The 19,477-nt window shown below is 40.2% G+C and overlaps 1 protein-coding gene across 1 annotated transcript; it reads right to left on the bottom strand.

Annotated features, from left to right (window-relative positions):
* Window positions 1–1,954: 1,954 nt before the first annotated feature.
* polr3a (polymerase (RNA) III (DNA directed) polypeptide A) lies at window positions 1,955–18,993 on the bottom strand. The gene is made up of 31 exons (XM_034558950.1): window positions 18,781–18,993; window positions 18,242–18,377; window positions 17,933–18,070; window positions 17,337–17,508; window positions 17,069–17,223; window positions 16,333–16,572; window positions 15,699–15,861; window positions 15,215–15,351; window positions 15,042–15,145; window positions 14,813–14,954; window positions 13,992–14,132; window positions 13,774–13,843; window positions 13,304–13,431; window positions 13,085–13,223; window positions 12,291–12,455; window positions 11,888–12,060; window positions 11,122–11,233; window positions 10,190–10,308; window positions 9,723–9,860; window positions 8,766–8,936; window positions 7,299–7,412; window positions 6,188–6,274; window positions 6,016–6,098; window positions 5,508–5,678; window positions 5,166–5,259; window positions 4,940–5,032; window positions 4,237–4,401; window positions 3,909–4,073; window positions 3,007–3,138; window positions 2,783–2,915; window positions 1,955–2,693 (listed from the first exon to the last, which is right to left on the bottom strand). Exons 1-31 carry the CDS (start codon window positions 18,822–18,824, stop codon window positions 2,545–2,547), a joined length of 4,173 nt encoding a protein of 1,390 aa, XP_034414841.1. The 5' UTR covers window positions 18,825–18,993; the 3' UTR covers window positions 1,955–2,544.
* Between the last annotated feature and the right edge of the window lie 484 nt (window positions 18,994–19,477).

The following is a 19,477-nucleotide window of genomic DNA, read 5'->3' as shown; positions in this document are numbered from 1 at the left end:
AGGGGTCAACACGTTTTACTGCTGGATAAATAGAAGATAATAATAATAAATAATAATGATAAATAGATGGCCCTGCAAACGCAGCCCTACATCTTTAAAAGGTGCTCCTTAAAGACCATTTAGGACTTAGACTTTAGCCTTTCGTTAGATCAAACCTAAATCTCAGCATTTTTCTTCTATCACCCTAATAAAATAGACATTTCACAGGAACTAACAACAAGTATAAATTAGATCCACAGAAGCATTACACGCAAACACATACACACACACACAAATGACAAGACTAGTTTAAATGTGTGTGCTTTATGGCGCTGTGGAATATCTTTGTGAATGTTATAATTTTGGTGTGCCTTTAAAGTCAGGAACACTTTCTGTGATATGTTTAGTAACATCTTAGTGTTTATTCATAGTGCTGTGCAGATTGTTGCTTCAAAATTGAAATCACGAGCGGAAATTAAGTTATTTTTGAATGTTTTGTGCAGATCACTGGATGAGAAGGCGGCTCAGTCGGCTCTGTTCTTTGCTTGTGTCACGCAATTATTTCTTGAAAGTTTTGCTCTGTCTCTATGCCAGAATGTGATTTTGCAGAACATATGGTCATAATCCTGCTGGTAAATACAATGTCATGGATATTAAAAGTCTTAAATAGTCCCTGTCATCAGTGTATAAATGGGTGTGAATGGGTGAATGACATGAGTGGTCTTACTCTATCAATGTAAACAATTGTCAGTGAGTCATTTAAATAAAAAAATATAATTATAGTTCAGAGTGTCTTATATTGGGGAAACTGTGGCTAAAAATATATATTATTCCATTATCCAAACCGCATATCCTATTTAGGGTCGTGAGGCGTTGGAGTCCATCCCAGCTGACATTGGGGCGAAGGTCGCCAGTTCATATCAGGACACGCATAGAGACCAACGACCATTCAGTCAGATTCAGACGTCTGAGCTATTTAGAGTCCATTAACCTGAGCTGCATGTCTTTGGACTGTGGGAGGACGCCGTAGAACCCGGAGGGAACCCACGCTGCCACGGGGAGAACGTGCAAACTCTACATAGAAGGACCGACCAGACCGGGAACCGAACCCAGGCCCCTCTTGCTGGGAGGTGACGGTGCTAGCCACTACACCACCGTGCAGCCCCGATTAAAGTCATGCCATGCAAAAATTTCATAATATGGTATGCCATTAAAAATGTACAACTTGGAAATAAGTCATAATATATAGCATGATGTAAAAATAGTCATTAAAAAAAAAGCTTGACTTGCCTTCTTTATATGCCTCCAGAACCAGTCAAGTTGCAGTAAAAAAGGACATTGGTTGTGGGACATGATGCTTATGTGACAACAGATAATAGTAGCGTTGCAAAACACATACAATCTTAATTACTATGCAGAGGATTTATCAAAAAAAACTGGTAGATAACATTCAAATGCATCCGAGATTAATAATGAAAAACAGATGTCAGACTTGCGTCTTTGTGGAAGACAGCAGTTATATTGGAGTCCGGTGATTGCTACATAAAAGATGTTAACATGTCCGCCTGAAACAATCTGGGACCATTTGATGTTCACTAGTGGACTACGAAATAATCAGAGAATGTAAACCTCATTTCGGGCCACAGCCAAACAAAACCCAAAATGTCAGGTGGTAAAACTATTTTGTCCATGTCCAAATTCATAACACTGTTTTTGGCAAAGGTTGACATTATCTGGGGTTCACATCAGAAAGGTGACAACAAACTATACTCAGATTAGTGGAATAAGGATCCCAACCACCCGGATAACGGTGTTTTCTTCCCGTTAAGGTTGGGAAGAAGGAACCGGATGGACTCAGGAAGAGCTTCCCCCCTCAGGCCCCTGGCATCCTAGATGAGGTCAGTGACCACTTTCTAAACGTGGTGTCTGCCTTTAGAAACTCACTATAAGTACACAATAACAACACTTTCCCATGTTTTCCTGGGTCTAATATTTTTATTACATTATATACATTATTACACAAATAGGCTTTAAACAGGATGCCAAATGTCTATGCCAATGGACCCCAGCTGATCCGTTTCTTGTGTGAAAACAAGTTGTTTTTTTTATTTAGAAAAGACAACCTGAAGTTGGTTTTGCAGCGTGAATGAAAGTCTCGAAGCTGCAAAGCTAAAAACAAGCAGTCGATATTATAATGCAAAACCGAGTCAACCAGAAGAGATCAAGTCAGCATCATGATTAAGAGGTAATCTTTACGTCTGCTGCCATTATGATGTAACATCTTAATAATAACAGAGGAAACACACAGTTTTTCAAATCAAGTAAAAAGCCCCCCCACAAAAACAATAAGCACTACTTCAACACTTGCTTTGAAAAAATAACGCAGTGTCCTTACAGTCTGTGGCATCAGCCACAAAAATGAAATGATATTTTGTGTTTGATCCCAACACAGGAAATCACCAGACACTTTGACAGGCACTTCTGTATTTGCTGAAGATAATAATCTAAAGAGGTCTTTAGACAGCAGGCTCTCAGGAAAGGACCCGGCTGCTTCTTTCCTCACTGCTATGTAATCAGAGGTATATGGAAGTCTGCACTGTCGAAGAGGAGAGGTCTTCTTGCTGGAGAGGGATCCTTGTCAGCCTTGTGTAGTAGTTTAAACAGTCCCGTTCCGATGTTCATTGGAATCCCCATAATGATGCACTCAGACACACCTGGAACAGGAAGACAGGAACTGTTAAGGCCCAATTAAGACAAAGGGGGTTCACTTCAATTTCACAACAGAGATGAAGCATCAATTTACCACAGACGGAGTCCTTTTGTCCAAAGTAGGCGGCATCGAAGAGATGATCAGCTGTTTTCTCGAAGGAGGCCAGCATGAGGACACTCTCCTTCATTTTGGCTAAACCGAACCTGGTGATTCCAAGGATCTCCCCCTTTATTGCCAGAAGACAGTACGCACACAGGTGAAAATGACCTCCAACGACACACACACTGAAGAAATGTCAACATTTAGACTGGTCATACCTTGTAGGACATGAGATCTGCTAGAAGCATGACGTGACGCCGGTCAATGCTCATTCCATGGTTCACCATGGTGTACTGAATCTCATTGATGATGGTGGCTCGAGCCGCCTCAATACCCAAAGTCTTCTCAACCTAGAAAAATGCACAGGAAAGCTTGTTTAAAAAAAAGTTTGGGGTTTGTTTTAAATCAAGCTGGTACCTGCAGTCAATATATAAATCATATAGTCTTTCTGTTGTCAGACGACAGTATTTGAGAGTGGTTCAGCCTCAATGAAGCAGCTCCAGGACCAAAAAAAACCTCAAACATTGACCTAGCGTTGGTTTACAGGCTACATTGTTGTTTATATTCCTTCTGATATCTGAAAAATAATGTCAATGAGACGTGAATTGGATGTTTAAAAAACTGTTTAAAAGAGTTTTTCAAACATTCTTCTGCATTTATGTGTCCTTTAACAAACTAATAAAAACACAAGATACAATTGAACATCACAAGCAACAACAGCCTGCAATAAAAAAACAATGACGTTTAATCAACACCGCTCGACAGTTTCAGTAAACATTATAATCTTTATGAAGATAGGGTGTACCACAGGACTGTTGCAATAAACAACACTAGTTATAGCTCGGTATAGTGACTAATTTAGGACCTACATGGTGTTGTACAACAAAAAGTAAACTACTGCTTTCCTTCAAACTCACTCAAATTGAGCCAACCCCAATATGTTGTTCCTATTGGTTTGTGTGAGGGCAGGTCGGCTTGCAGACTATAATCTCTCGTGGTTACAGGTTTAGTCTCAGTGACAGATAAGATGGAGGCCGATGTGGAACCAAATAAAGGACACATGCAGAGCTCCAATACCTAGCGTCGGCACCCCCGGGTTGAATTCTCCCTTTACTGATACCTCATATGTGTTGTTTGAAGTGGTCCTGCTTCCGTTCACTCCGTGAGTTGCCATGACGGCTCTCAGGTTGTCCCCCTCCACCAGGAGCTTATACATGGTCTTGGTGCTCTGTTCGTCAATGTGAATGACAGCTCGGGAAACTTCCGGTATACCTTGTACCACAACCTGTCCACGGGAAGAAATTACAAAAACAATGCACACGTTTACTTTTTAATTAAGGGCCACTTGAATTAACATTCAGCAGAATCTGGTGAGTGCAGACTTCTACAAACAGTTATCCAGTTAGCCATTACTCTAATGATCAATTCACAGACCAGCAGATCATCACCTTAGGAAGATCCCCCTTTAATGCCTGCAGCACGTAGTACATGGAGCTTTTGTTGTTCTCTCGTGGAGACACACACACCACCGCCTCGCCGTGCACAGCGATGTCCCCTGGCTTCACTCGCAGTTTGGACATGCAGATAGAGTAACGCACCGTTTCCGCATTTACCTGACAGACAAAAACAAAAATCAGGAGGCAAGGCTACCATAGTTATTATATTAACACACAGCTAATGAGTGCACTGGGCTGTAGTCGTTGTTCTCAAGGCAATAGAGCACAACCGTCACATGTTGCATTATGTAGAAGAATCAGCCTTATTGGTAATAATAGCATAGTAACCCTTACGCTAACCCAAATATTAAATTGAATTAAAAGGAGCCGTATTTGTGTTTAGCGGCTATAGTGTGTATAAATGTGTGTGGGACCCCAGGGAGAATATCCAATGCGTAAGCTAGTGCTAATGGGGATCCTCATTAAAAAATTAAACAATTAATTGCTGCCAAGAAGTCTGGGAGAGTAAATTGAAGTAGTATCTCTATATTTGCAGTTCTCAGCAATTGTGAACGCCATTGTGTCATGACGGATAGAAACTATAGTCAAAACTACAAAAATCAGACAAACTAGATTTCCTCTTTAATTAACGTAAGTGGCGGATACATTTGAAATATTCAAACGCTGTGGCAGTAAAAATGAGAAAGCGTGGTACCTCCAGTCGCAGCAGCCTTATTCTCTCCAGTGACAATTTCACCAGGATGAAGCAGTCGTCTGGTAGAAAAACCTCCTCGATGTACTCGGAAATCTGAAGGGAACCGAGAGTCCGTGGCTTCATTACAACACTTGTTCATCTTCTTCGGAATACCGTCAATCTAATATCACTGATTCAATGACCAAAGGAAAAAGACAGGTTTCAAATGTGCTGCTGGTTGGAGTACCTCTCCGAGAAGAGTTTTCTCTATCCTTCCCTTCACCAGCCGGCCGAAGTCAGCGTTGTCGTCCACATCCATATGAGCCGTAATTATAGGGGTGCTAAGTGGTGAGTAGAGGACTTTCAATGGATTATTCAAAGCAAATCAGGGGTTTTATTCATTACTGTGCCAAAAAAACAATTTATGTGGCCCAGTAGAGCTCATTCAGCTTGATGGCCTAATCCAGTGTCTAAACCATAAATGCTTCATTAAAAGTAAAAAAAAAAAGAAAGATGAAAATGTATCAAACATGGCAATTCTCTTTCTGCTCATATTACAGAGCGAACACAAGGAAACACAACCTCGTACCTGATGTTCTTGGAGGCATTGATGATCTCTTTGATGCGAGGCACCCCCAGAGTGATGTTCATGGATGCCACACCAGCGAAGTGGAAGGTTTTCAGGGTCATCTGAGTCCCTGGCTCTCCGATGCTCTGGGCACACAGGGCCCCGACTGCCGAGCCGGGCTCCATCTGAGCTCTATGCGAGGAAACGAATGACTCAACCTTCATCAAACTGATTAAGAGAAACTTCATCATCATCTCAACAGCCCTCAGATGACACATGGGGATAAAACAAGCCAGTACCAATCTACTACAGCATTACCAAGTCATATAACTCATTATTTCTATTTATTTATTTAATATTTGAATTGACTTATGTGCAGTTCAGTGTCTTCTTGCAGCATAAAACCAAAACACTTTTGGGTGTGGACATAAAAATCCATCTGTTCTTTTACAAAGAAAAAAACAGTTTTGCTGAAAATGGGTATAAAACACAGACAATGAGCCTTAGAATAAAATGAGCCTTTTTGTACCTCATGTACTTGTCTCTGCAGGTTTCAAGGAACTTCTCCAGTTGGGTGGGTGTGATGCGGTCCAGCTGATAGAGAACCTTTGGCTGCAATACAAAAGTAGCGATGAGCAATTAAGTTGCACGAATAGCTTTCTGTAACACAATAATCCAGGCGATGCGGTGCGCCCATCTACCTCGCTGGTGCCATTGTCGTGGATGCCGTACTTGTCTCTGGTCTTCTTGATCCTTTCAGAGATACTCTTAATAAATTTCTTCATCTCCTACAGTTGAGGGAAAAGAAATCAACAATTTCACGGGTCGAGTCAAACGGCTCATTAATATCTTTCAGAGCAAATAATGCAGTGTGACCAAACTGTCATGCAGTTGTTAGATATTACAGTAAAAGGCATGACCGATGCAAACTCCTAGTAAATCACATTAAGCAACCTCTTGAAGAAAACAAACAAACACCTGCATTGCTTTAAAGAGAGCATGTCAAAGCATGAATCGGAGCACAATGAACGCGGGCTGTTAAAATAGCAACAATGTGGTTATTAAATAAATGATCAATCCGTTACAGCTCTCGTTGACACAACATTCTCGAATCGGTTAAACCACAACTCAGCATGCTCGGTCACTCTACCTCCAGGTACATCGCTGAGCCTGTGTCAGTTAACGCCTTCACAAAAGGGGGGAAAGGTTCACATGAATTATTGCCAGCAAGTAACTGCATTAAATGGCTTTGACTCTATGTCATTGGAATGTTTGATCTATTAACTACAGCAAAGGAAAAAAAAGTTCTGCCATGTTATTTCCTATTAAAGCACAGTATCAAAAACCAGAGGGTACAAAATGATGTTTTGTGGAGGCACCGCAACCACAGGCGGTGTATCCAGACTGACGATGCAACAGCAGTCAAGAAAAGTACAACAAATTTGAATAATTTAATTTAAAGAAACATTTTAGTGATTGTTCAACCTTGATAGATACCTAGTATGAGAAGTGTTGAGCTCTTCAGAGGTATTTCTATTTTTGGTAACTTGTTTCCTGCTGATCAGCTACACGACACATCTAAGCATGACCCACTTCCCAAGTCAGTTTCTTTGATTTTAAGGTTACCAGAAATATATCAAGCAACCGTAGGACATGATGAGAGTCTCTCTCTCTCTCTCATTTTGTTCCCTTTTGTTTCCATTGCAAGAAGGCAGGTAGTTGTGGAGCACACATACAAAAGGGCTTTTCGTAACAAAAACAAATGTATTAGAGGAAAATTAGAACTTTGATTGACTGTGATGATGTTCCTACCTCCAAGAAGCCGTCTTTGCAGCACAAGAAGTCGACTCTCTTCGTGATGGCGTCGGCAGTGAGGACCAGCTCGTTTTGACTGAGCGCCGGCTCGTCTGAACACACGTAGATCGCCTGCGGGAGACAGAGGGGATCAAGAGGAGGTCATTGAGAGCATCTGAAACTGCTCATCTTAACACACACACACACACACACACACACACACACACACTAACTGGAACATACATATTGATGTCATTATATTCCTATCTTCTCTCTATTTACTGGCAAGTGCTTTTTTTTTTTTTCAACAGATAAAATCGCTAAAATTGCTTGTACCATTACTTGTCTTCGAACCTCTTCACAAATGTATAGAATTGCCTAACTAGAAAGAGGAAAGCCAGAATAAAAAACTATTTTACTATGATTGATAACTCCTTTATGTAATTTGTAAAACACCTTGAATTGCCACCGTGTTTGAAATGTACCGTTTAAATAAAATACCTTTCAGATAAAAAACTAAAAAACAACATGCAGCAGATGGTTTTGCTGCTGAGCTCATTCTCTGGGATCAATCTCGTCTTGTCAGCACACTATCAATCACTGCGGTAAACACAGGTGTTATTCTAATCTAGACTGATTGCAGACTGCTAATAACGCTGTACTAACTAGAAATTACAGAAAAGCCTGTGAACTACAATCCATTCTTGAATAGTTATAAAAAAGTAAAATTCTTACAAACGGAGATGGTTCTCTTTATTAAAAAACCCCCACAAAAAACAGCTTTTTGTGTTTTTTTAACTGATAATATTTGAACATATAAGTTGTTTTACTGCCTTGTGTGCAAATATTCCTGATATAAACTAACATTAAACACCAGAAAACATTAATTAGTTTGTTGTTGTTGTCTCCCGAGTATTTAATGATTTCTCAGTTAATTGGAGCATGATAGACAATGCCCAATAAATTGATCAGACAAGACCTGGAGGTGTATCTCCAGATGAACGGAAACACTTATTCTCAACTATTGATCAAATAACCAACCAGATCCCTTTCCTACTGGGAAATTGTATTTAAACTTCCTGCAATTTGATTTATTTGCCTGGAAATGCTGAACGATTTCTCAGAAAATGATTTTGCTGAAATGTTTGGCTCTGGGTTTTCACATGAAAAATCTTTTCTGCTAATGAGCTGCTTCTAAAGCTGACAGTTAGCTTCTCACAGCAGGTAACCAATGTTTTTCTCCCAGAGCGCTGTCATAAAATAGTCCATGAAATGTTGAGACACAGACAAACGAGACCAAACAAAGCAAGAATAAAAGAACTATGGTGGAATGGGACTGCACCGACAGGAGGGGTTAAGTGAAATAAATTAACTATACTAATGGTTTGCACACGTGTTTGTCTAAACGCAGGTGTGTGCGCAGGGAGGCGTCTCTGTGGATGAAGAAAATGCCAAGCAAAGCAGATCCAAAAACTATCCTCTCACCCGGATGTTGTCTAGGACTCTCTTAAACTCCAGCGGCTCGTCCTTTCCCTCCATGGCCGCTGGATCCAGACCATCGCCGCCATAAATAAACTGGATGACGTCGCCGGTGGAGCTGCGTACTGTCAGGTCGTACTGCGAGCACAGATCCTCCAGGGACTTCACCAGACGCCTCTGTCCAAGCAAGCACAAGCAGGAACACAAAATATATCACAGAGACATGTGTGACAGGCGCATGAAAAAAGCATCTGCACTGACCTGAAAGTATACTTTATTTTTCATAGATGTATAGATTCATAGAACATATATCAGAGATTAAGTGTTATATTGTTTAAACTTTAATGTTTCATTTGCATGCATCAATTAATTGACAAAAGAAATATCCATTATTGATTACATTTGTCATTTAATTTATTTAACATGCGTGTCCACCAAATGCAAACATTTACCAAATTCCAGCCTCCAGATGTGAGGATTTCTGCTTTTCAGTGAACCATTTTAGATTCAATGTCTTTGGGTTTAGGACTGCTGGTTGGACAATTAGCTATATAAGCAGGAATGTCCTGGGTATTTTATCATGTTTAGACAAAATGTGACATTAGAAAGATGTTAGTGGTAAGGGTTAACCAAAACAGTGAAGTTACGGGCCCGGACAGCTAAACATCCAGGTGAAACTCCTAATAAAGCTATTGTAAAGTCGAGGGACTCTAAATATTTAGATGATAGAAATTTGCCAAATATTTGCCACCACATAATATCATTTTGAATTATTAGTTATGTTATCTTAATTATGAATGCCTATTTGAAGAGGTATCTGACAAAACAAACCCCACATTGACTGACCCTCTACAGCAGTCTGTATATTTGGTGTTTTAGAAAAATGTTTCGTTCTAAAAGGCTGGACAGGGATATGTTGTCTAACAAAGACATTTAAGAAGCTGAAAAGCCCTCAGGCTTTACCTGCATATATCCAGTCTCTGCAGTTTTTACAGCAGTATCCACCAAACCTTCACGGCCAGCCATGGTGTGGAAAAAGAACTCGGTGGGCGTCAGGCCAGAGTAGAAGCTGTCGGCCACAAAGCCTTTAGCCGCAGGGAGCTGGAGAAAAACACATTAAGCCATTCAGCAGGCCAGCTGAGGATAATAAAGCTCTGTAAAGTCGAGGGACGCTAACTATTTAGATAATAGAAATGTATATATAGGCTATGCATTACCCCAAAAATACACAATAGCCAATGAAATAAGGAATAGTAATCTCACATTATTCATTATGCATCAACATTCATTATTATGAGCAATGAGTTGTTTGTTGTGTCTAGAGGGGGTGTGTGTGTGTGTGTGTGTGTGTGTGTCGTTTTGGTGCTGTCCTCGGTACTGAAATACATTGGACATGGAATGTGTCGTAGAATAAATGAATTGGATCTTACTTTTGAATGCTTTTCAAAGTGAGGCAGGGAGCGATTCTCAAATCCATCAGGGACTCGAGACCCACTTATGGCCTGCTGGCCCACACAGGCAATCATCTGGGAGATGTTAATGAAAGACCCTGTATGTATATTAAGAGGAAAAGGATGAAACAAGAAATTAATAATATTGAAAACAGAACACACATATAGATTCCAAATAAACTTAAGCTTTATAATTGAGTTAATTACTACAAAACCACAAAGAGGGCAACTTCTTTGTTACTGCAGTTTGCGTTACAGAAGGTCGTCTTCCTACGAGGACAGCAAACAATGCAGAAAAACCTTCGGACATTTCCAGTTTTTTTAGTTTCAAGCACAAATGAGTTTATTGATTTCATGCCGTCCCCACAAACATGTATTTTTATGTTGGGGGACAATTTGTTATTTACAGCAAATTCCATTAAAGAAGGTCTTCTTCCAACAAGGATAGCTCTGAAAAGAATTGAAGAAGCTACCTACTCCTGCAGTGCTGTAATCAGCTACATATTGAAGAAATTGTACTTGCTTGATTCTTGTTGTTCTGAGTTTGGACTTATTGTAAGTCGCTTTGGATAAAAGCGTCAGCTAAATGACATGTAATGTAATATTTTATTGAAACAGGGTACTTTGTATCCTACAATCATCTAATGAATAAAAACCTTCATCAATGTTCCAACTCGTACGACTCACTCAACCCATTTTTGAGGTAATGTACGTTCAGAAAAACAACGTTTTCCTCGACTTCCTGCTTGTATTGCTGTTGCACGTTGCTTTACGGTCAGAGTAACAAAGTCTTAACAGGTTAAAAAGATAATTGCCTCAGCATTTACAAAGAACATCTTATAATCAAAAATAAACATAAGCCACATACGTAGATTGCATTATTATTCAGGTTTCCTTTCCAGAGACCTTACCTTTGGAGCCGCAGAGAGCCATAATGAGAGGGCTGTTGCTCTTGTCCAGCTCCCTGAGGCAGGCACTACCAGCTCGATCTCTGATGACGGACAGCTCTCTCAAGATGAGAGCCTATTAAGAAATACATCCTGAATATGAATTTGGTGGACGAAAAACAGGCAAAACAAAGGCAAGAAATATGTTAAGCATGTGAGAAGCCTTTTCAAACATATCCCACACACACAGTAGTAAACTCAGTGGTGTGTGTCGGAGTCTAAATGCCATTTGTGTCTTTTCATAAGATGTTCCTTTCTTGAGAACGAGTCAGTGTTTCGGTGAGCAATTGCTCCTCTGAGGGCTGAAAGGAGTCTGTGAATGTAAAATATATTAAGTGTGCAAACAGTAGTCTAACATTGGTTATGACATGATAATTAACAGGAAGAAGACAAGAGATGCATAGACGTTAAAGTGAAATCTGTTAGACATATTACAGCACTGTAATTTTAGTCTATATACTTCTGAGATCAAGCTTTCTATCAACCTCACAAACTTAAATTATTATCTAACTCCCTTTCAAGATAATGTACTGGTTTCTTTCCCAACAGGAAGTCTGTCACACCACTGATTGTCCATCCTTTGGTGTGAATATTTAGTTAGCACCCTGAGGAGAGAAGCTGTCAGTTAAATGGTTCATTATATGGCCTGCAGCAGTGAGGATCCAAATTACTTATGGTAAATCCACAGACTTAAATGTTTTCCCCTGAAGAAACATGCAAGCGCGCCTACCTCCAGAGTCTCCTCTGCTGTGCATCCTGGTTGCTGTGGTAACTTGCCCGTGCGTAGAGCTTCGATGTATTCGTCACACTTTGTGTAACCGTCATCCAGCAGGTCCTGCTTGGCCTTCAGCAGACCCTGGCCAGGTGTCACGTCACCGATGCCAATAGAAAAGCCTCGGTTGGCTGAAAGGGTTAAGCGGTGTAAAAAATGAAGTTACAATCATCATCTTTATAGATTATCAAGTTTGCTGAATTGTTTTCTGTTGACAAATGATTTAAAATGTTCTAATATATACAAAATTACAACAGAGAGTCACTTATTCTGTAATCATTTTGTCGGTGTATTTCTGATTGACGGATATCTACATTTTCAGAACATTGTAAGAAATGTTATATCCCTGAGGACCACCTACATAGATACACCGGAGCGAGTCTGGCCAGGCGAGACATGGCGTTGGCAGCCTCCAGCTGTCCCCAGTCCCTCAGCAGGATGTAGAAGATGTTGTTCTTCGAACCTGACCCCAAGGTGCCCTTGTCCAGAGAACCACACATCAGCTCACTGTTGTGGATCACCACGACTGGAAATGTGACAGGAAAATGCAATTAAAACAATTAGGGCCATTAGGTGACAGAAACAGGATAGAAACACGACCAGAGAGGGTTGCTGAAGACCAAAAGACATCCGGCTCGGAAGAATTCATTGTGGCTGGACTTTTGACTAAATCAGTTTGGGCCGAAAAAACATTTGTTATTCATAATATGATTTATTTCAATGGTTGGGCTAATGAAAGGCGAAAACTACCTACTTAATTTCAGTATCATCATTTATCAACCTCAACAGGAAACATTGTGGTGACAACATAAACTGATCAAAAACTAACAATTCACTTTTTATTTCACACTTTCTATTTTTGAATTTTGTTTGCTGTAACACGGAGCTTTGGAACACAGTTCAGTGCATTGCACATTATCCTTTTAATTTTATATTCATTTTGCATACATTTTTCAAAATTCTATCTTTGTTTTTAATCATATCAACCAGTTCGTGTGTCTCCTCGTAAAACCAGAAAAGTGTTTTAGCTGTGAATTGAGACAACTTGCTGTTATGATCTCTCTCACTCTCTTATTAAATGGTTATATACATTCATGACCTGCCAAATAAAACATTTTCATTTGGTGTGTTTCGTGGACTATTGAAGAAACTCACATGAGTCGTTGAAGCAGAGATCCTCTCCCTTGCCACAGTACTGTTTGCCCTTGGTCCGCAGGTTGGCCTTGACTGGACATTCCTTGCTTGGCTTCAGAATGAGGCTGAAGATCTGTTTGCCCGTCCACAGAGCCATGGGCTGATGGACACACGCAGCAAAAATATTAGTGCCAGGCCACAAACAGAGAGTTACGCAACAAGCTCCCCAGGGTGCAGTACCTTCATGATAGCCGGACGGGGGAGAGAGACCTTGACTTTTTCATCTTGGCCCACAAGGATTGAAGCGATTATCTGACAGGATTTTGATCTTTCAAAGAAGGTGTCCTTCAGCGTCAAGAGGTAAGCCCCTAGGAGGTGGAAATAAGCTATTAAGTTAAATTCAGGCACGCAAACTGTTAAGGGGTTAAACCTTTTTTAAAAAGGTGCATTCCAGCCATGATTCTTTTTTTCCACTGGCAAAGGCACCCAGTTATGCATTAAATAGTATACAAACAAAACTGCTTACCTTAAAAAATGTACGTTACTATTCATGGAATTATATTACTCTGCATAATGAACAAAACTGAATACCACTGAAAAATGATATTCTAAAAATATATTTTAGAATATCCGCCTGTAAGTCAAAGCACCAGAAGCCTCACGTCATATAAAAGCAGACCACTGTGACTGACACAGGTAACTGCACTGACCTGTCAGAAAGTCTTGAATGGCAGCAATAAGAGGTTCGCCATTTCTTGGAGTGACAAGATTTGCTTTTGTCTGGAAGAAAAGATAATTTGTGTTAAAGTGCAGAACACCACAATTGCCAGAAATATCTTTTCACTGCTGAACGTCAACACTGATAGGTGTGTGTGTGTATTTCTCAATGGACCACACGTATTGTGTTGTGTTGTGAGGATGAATATACCCCCATCAGGACGAGGGCCTCAGCTTTGGCTTCTTCAGTCTGAGGGAGATGAAGGTTCATTTCGTCACCATCAAAGTCGGCATTGTATGGGGTGCACACGCACTCGTTGAACCGAAACGTCCTGTGAGGTTTGACTTTGGCCTGTGATTTTGAGGAAGAAAAAAACAAAAACGCACCCAAACAAAGATTTACTACACGAGTAATCCTGTAATTATTTTGCACATTGCACATATTCTTTATACTAATTAGAATGATGTGAAAACCATGTGTCTGATTGATGATAATAAGAATAGTCACTGAAACAAAACTATGTTAAACTTGGGAAATGTTATGCTCACAACGGTTTATTCAAACTTTGGAACACAAACTTATTTTGTTTGGTTTACTTGGACAGATGAAAACTGTTTAAGGCCCAGCTAACTTGAATTATCTATGTTGTTCCAATCCGTCACAAATCGGTGTACAACAAATAGTAGTTTGTGTTCTAAAGATATTTAAAGTTATTATAAGAGCATAAAAGTGCATACTATGCTACTTTTGATTCCTCACGTTTCTTCCAGCACCTGTAAAAACGTCACTTCCCATTTAAAAGCAGCGGCTTTAGAGCTCTGCACTGAGCCTGAAAAGGTACATTAAGAGCTGTAAACCAATAAAAGAAAACGTTTGTCAGTAAGGGGGAGAAGTTTAACAACCTAGTTTAACCACCCAGATTGATGCTTCAGTTACAATTTTCTACTTTAAAAAGGTTGAAACATAAAAAAGAACATAAATGCATAACAAAGATCAGTTAGTAAGTCAGCTGAGTCTTAAACTAAGCTTACAATGTGGGCCATGATGCTGAGTTTGTGCAGGGAGGGTTGTCGATTGAAGAGGACGATGTCTCCGTCCATCAGGTGCCTTTCGACCACATCCCCAAACCTCAGCTCTTGAGCGATCTTCTCACGGTTTCCGTATTTCAAAAACCTGACCGAATGAAAAGATACACTTTTGGTGGTGAACCACAGCAAGAAATTACTGGTAATATTTTGCATAAGAATCAGCAAGCCTAACCTTTTCATCTGTGTGTGACGATTCTGGATAAAGTTGGCTCCGGGGTGAACCTCAGGACCATTGCGGACCAGTTTCCTCAATAGCTCTAAATTGGCTTTGTTCACCTATAACATAGTGTCACATTTAGCTTTAGTTCTGCCGTGGGAATGGTAGTTTAGTTTAGAGAGGCTTACCTTTTCTGGGTACGTTAGGATTTTGGCCACATGCACGGGGACGGCCACCTCGTCGATCCTCAGGTTTGGGTCGGGGGAAATTACAGTTCTGCCAGAGAAGTCCACTCTTTTTCCTGAGAGGTTTCCTCTGAATCGACCTGAATTTGTACAGCAACTAACTCAGTTACTGTAATTTAAAATGTGCACTTCTGTTCAGTTTTCTATACTCAATTGCACAAGCTGAGTGCTTAGTGCAAAAATGAATACCTGCCAAGTGACAATTTACTTCAAAATGTATAACGATTGATGTAACAACTCACACAAACCATTCACATAAACATAACAGCTTTTACAGTGTGTTAGTGAGTAAGCTTGAAACTCGTACCTAAAAGCAGCTTTATAAGAAAGTAAGTCAGTAAGAAAGTCAGTCACTGCTTATTTTCTTTTTCATGCACAGAGTAAAATTGGTACAAATAGATGTCACGGGTATTAATATACAGTATACCTTGTTTCCCTTTAAGTCTCTGCACAAAGCCTCTGGTCCATTTCTTAGGTGCCATGTTGAGGGGGATGCCGGAAAGCTCGCTGTTGATGTAAAGAGCACACTGCAGCTGGAGGAAGTCCCAGTCCTCCATGATCATCTGGGTCTTTGCCCCCGTCATACGATGCTAATTGATTTTGAAAAAATTGAGTTGGTTAATGTGGGTCATCTCCATGAAATGTAATTATAAATAACTGCATTCAACAATGCTTTTGTTGTTGAGAATTAACATCAAGATCAGGCCTCAACAGTCATTACATTACAACACTTAGCAGCTTTGGCTTTGTTAGTATTTGTTGGCCGTTTTGAAGATGTAGCAGAGAGATTTCCTCATTCAAGGAATATATTACACGCAGAGCCGTAGGCTCAGGAAAATGTGATGGCAACTGGAGGCTGCTGGAATCAGAAATAATGTTGTGCTCTGCTAAAGGCTGATATCAGTTGTTTATGGCAACTTGCCCACTGCTGCTCATTAAAGTATATTTAACTTAGAGCCTTCTTGTCGTTTACAGTCTTCAAGGCCCAAATCTCCAAAGTCCCTACAAATGACCTGTACTGGACAGAAGGCATGTAGCCACCATCAATAATAGATACCAACCTTTTTGATGACATCGTTGAGGAAGATTATTTCTGTGAGCTTCATGGTGAGGTCATCCTCGTTGGTGCCCGACTTCAGGTCGCTGACCACAGAGGGTCGTATGCAGAGTGGAGGCACCAGGAGGCGGGTGAGAATGAGGTCTGCGGGTTTCCCTGCCTCAGGGTTCATCAGCAGCAGGGGAATGTCTTCTTGGGAAATCCTCTTAAACATGTTCAGCACCACCAGAGGGTTCAGGTTTTCCTGGAGAGGAAATAATAATAATAATAATAATAATAATAAAGGCCAAATACAAGTTTGTAAGTCATTCTTGAAGATATAATATGTATTTCATTATTTCCTAGATTGAGGAATATACCCATGATATTGTAAAACACCTTTTTCTTTATTTGGTAAAATACGCTAAACTTCTCAATTATAGAAGCAGTACTATTTGCGCCGCTCGGCGGACATTCGCTTTATTCTCATGCATTCGCGTCCATGCATTGACTTTGCATGGAATCTACTCGCGCAAAATATTCAGAACACTTTTGTTGTGAACGCCCCATAAGAATCTGACCAAACATTCAAAGTCAACTTTGTTTCATTCATAGACAAAAACATATTGAGGTTTGATACCTAGCCCTACTTCTGATATATCTTTTTGTCTGACGCATGCTCATCACTTGGCATACCACAGCGTGGCCACACTTAATGGCACCAACTGCATAGTCAGTGTGAAAAAGTGTAAAAGGTTCACCTGTGCTCTGGTCAGCAAAGGTTCCACCACTTTGTTGTGCTCAATCGCAGTATCAAAGGACTGCAGAAACTCAGAGACAAAAGCATCCACCACCTTCTTGGTCGTTTTATACTTCTCATGGATGATCTTAAGCAGACCACACTTTTTCACTGGTCCTGTAGACAAAAAGAGACACGACTTAAGTTTCTCCAATTAATACATTATGATGGAACGCACAAAAAGCTTGTGTTGAAAAGTAAATATTACAAAATTAAATCTTTCTTTTCACCGTTGAAAGCTGAACAACTGAGACAGATTGTCCTTTTGCGACACTTATCAGAGATCTTCTTCTTCATCCCTCGTTTCTGGAGATAGGGCAGGTTGGGCTTTTTCAAGAAATCCATGAACTGCAGTTTCTCGTCTTTCGTCAGCATTATGCTCGAGCATGTCTTACAAATCATCTGGAGAGATGAAGAAATACCACATCACAATGAGGGTGGTGAAACATAGTCTCACAGAAATAATTAAATGATTAATAATAATAAATGTACAACATACTAAAGTTGTATAACACTATAATTAAAAGCTTGATAAACATGATGTTAAATGGTGATGTATACACATATTCACTTTTATAGGAGATACGCATACACAATATATTCTACCTGTTCCAATTGTGATACTCTAGTGACACCTAAAGGAAAAATACATGTTTGCTTGCTGCATTACAAATATATTGTTAAGATCAACTTCTGGACCTTCTGATCATTTGGTCACCCTATTAATTTAAGCCAACCCTTTTATATTGTCTTCCACAATGTATTAGACCCCAAATGACTAACCCATTGTGGATTACCTTGATATTACATTAGACTGTAAACTTGCCTGTAAGATTCCGATGATGGCTTTAAAATAGCCAACATGAAAACATGGCAGCTCCAGATCCAAGTAGCCATAATGTCCCAAGCAATCTGCCAGATTCTTCCCACATGTCAAACACGGTCTGTCTTTCTCACTGGTGCCCTGCAGGAAACATGAGAACAGCGACATGAAGCCTGCAGTATGATGATGGACTACAGCGACATGAAGTTATATCAGAAATGGGCGACGACATTATTGCATGTTGGTTTCTTGCAGAGTGTTTTCACGTGTCACTGCAAACAATAGTAAAACAAGTGTGTGTGCATGTCATACCATGCGGTGGTCCAACACTCCATAGGGCAATGGGGTGTGTTTGGTGTCTTGGCTGTACAGATTCTTGCTGACCACCTGGATGTGGGCCTGCTGACGCATCTGTTCAGCAGATTTCATCCCAAAGCAGATGTGGCTTCTGTGAACAAATACAACGAGTAAAGCTTCTTCAAGTGTGCAGTGACACGTTTCTGAAGTGAACTAATTAAAAACTATAAGTTTACAAATATATGGGTACTACATCGCAATAGCACATATCATTATCGATTTTAATGTTTTGGTTGACGTTTACAACTACTAACGTTAGGCTGATTAAACAAACAACATCCGACAATAACGTCTCTTTATTTAACACGTGTAGGACCGCTGACGTAACGCACAAGTCAACATGTCTGAATCAGTCTGGGCGTTTGATGGGGGCACTGTATCCTCTTTATTATGAAAAACGACGTCGGCAATATTAGCCACATTGCAAACTGACAGTGGCTAACCGGCGAGCTAACTAGTTACAGTTAGCTAGCTAGCAGTGTTCCTATACTCACATTTTCTTGGCCACATCTGTCTCTCTAAACTGCTCCTTCACCATGTTGGCAGCTTCTCCTAGACAAACAACGACACTAATAAATACACTGTTCTGTACTCATTACAGAGGACCAGACGTGTGCTTGTAACCAGCACGATGTCACTTCACTTTCCCCATGTTCAAATGCTAGCAGCCAGCTAGCTACATGCAAAGCGTTGATAACATAGCATGTGAGCTACAACCAGCGCTGCCTTCAGGGTCAATCGGTAATCTAACAATTTAACTCCTGAAAGGTTAACAATATGCGATCAAAAGTGTGTACAAGTATGTATGTTGACATCGTGCCGTCTATTTTAATGCTGTGTTTATTTATAGACAATTCAGATACAGAGTATTCGGAATATGCTGAAAGCCCTCAAATATTTATTTTTTTAGAAAAAATAAGTTTACAAGAAGTCTTTGAACGCAGCACAAGCCTGTGCACAACAACAGGAATAAAGAGAAGTCAAGCGCGAGCACAATCTGTCTCAATTGAGTGCTGACACCTAACGGTAAACATGCGTAATATCTCGAGAAGGGATTTGGCGAGTAAGGTGTGCTAACTAAAATATGTTATGGCATGTTATTTATTTATTGTCACTCGTGTCTTACTTAAAGGACTGTTATGTGTATGCTTAAAGTGAGGATCAGGGAACAAATGTACTCTAGTAGGCCAA

The sequence above is a fragment of the Cyclopterus lumpus genome, chromosome 19, assembly GCF_009769545.1.
Source record: "Cyclopterus lumpus isolate fCycLum1 chromosome 19, fCycLum1.pri, whole genome shotgun sequence".
Classification (NCBI taxonomy): domain Eukaryota; kingdom Metazoa; phylum Chordata; class Actinopteri; order Perciformes; family Cyclopteridae; genus Cyclopterus; species Cyclopterus lumpus.
Note: the sequence above shows the minus strand (reverse complement) of the source record. Positions and strands in the feature narration are given on the sequence as shown.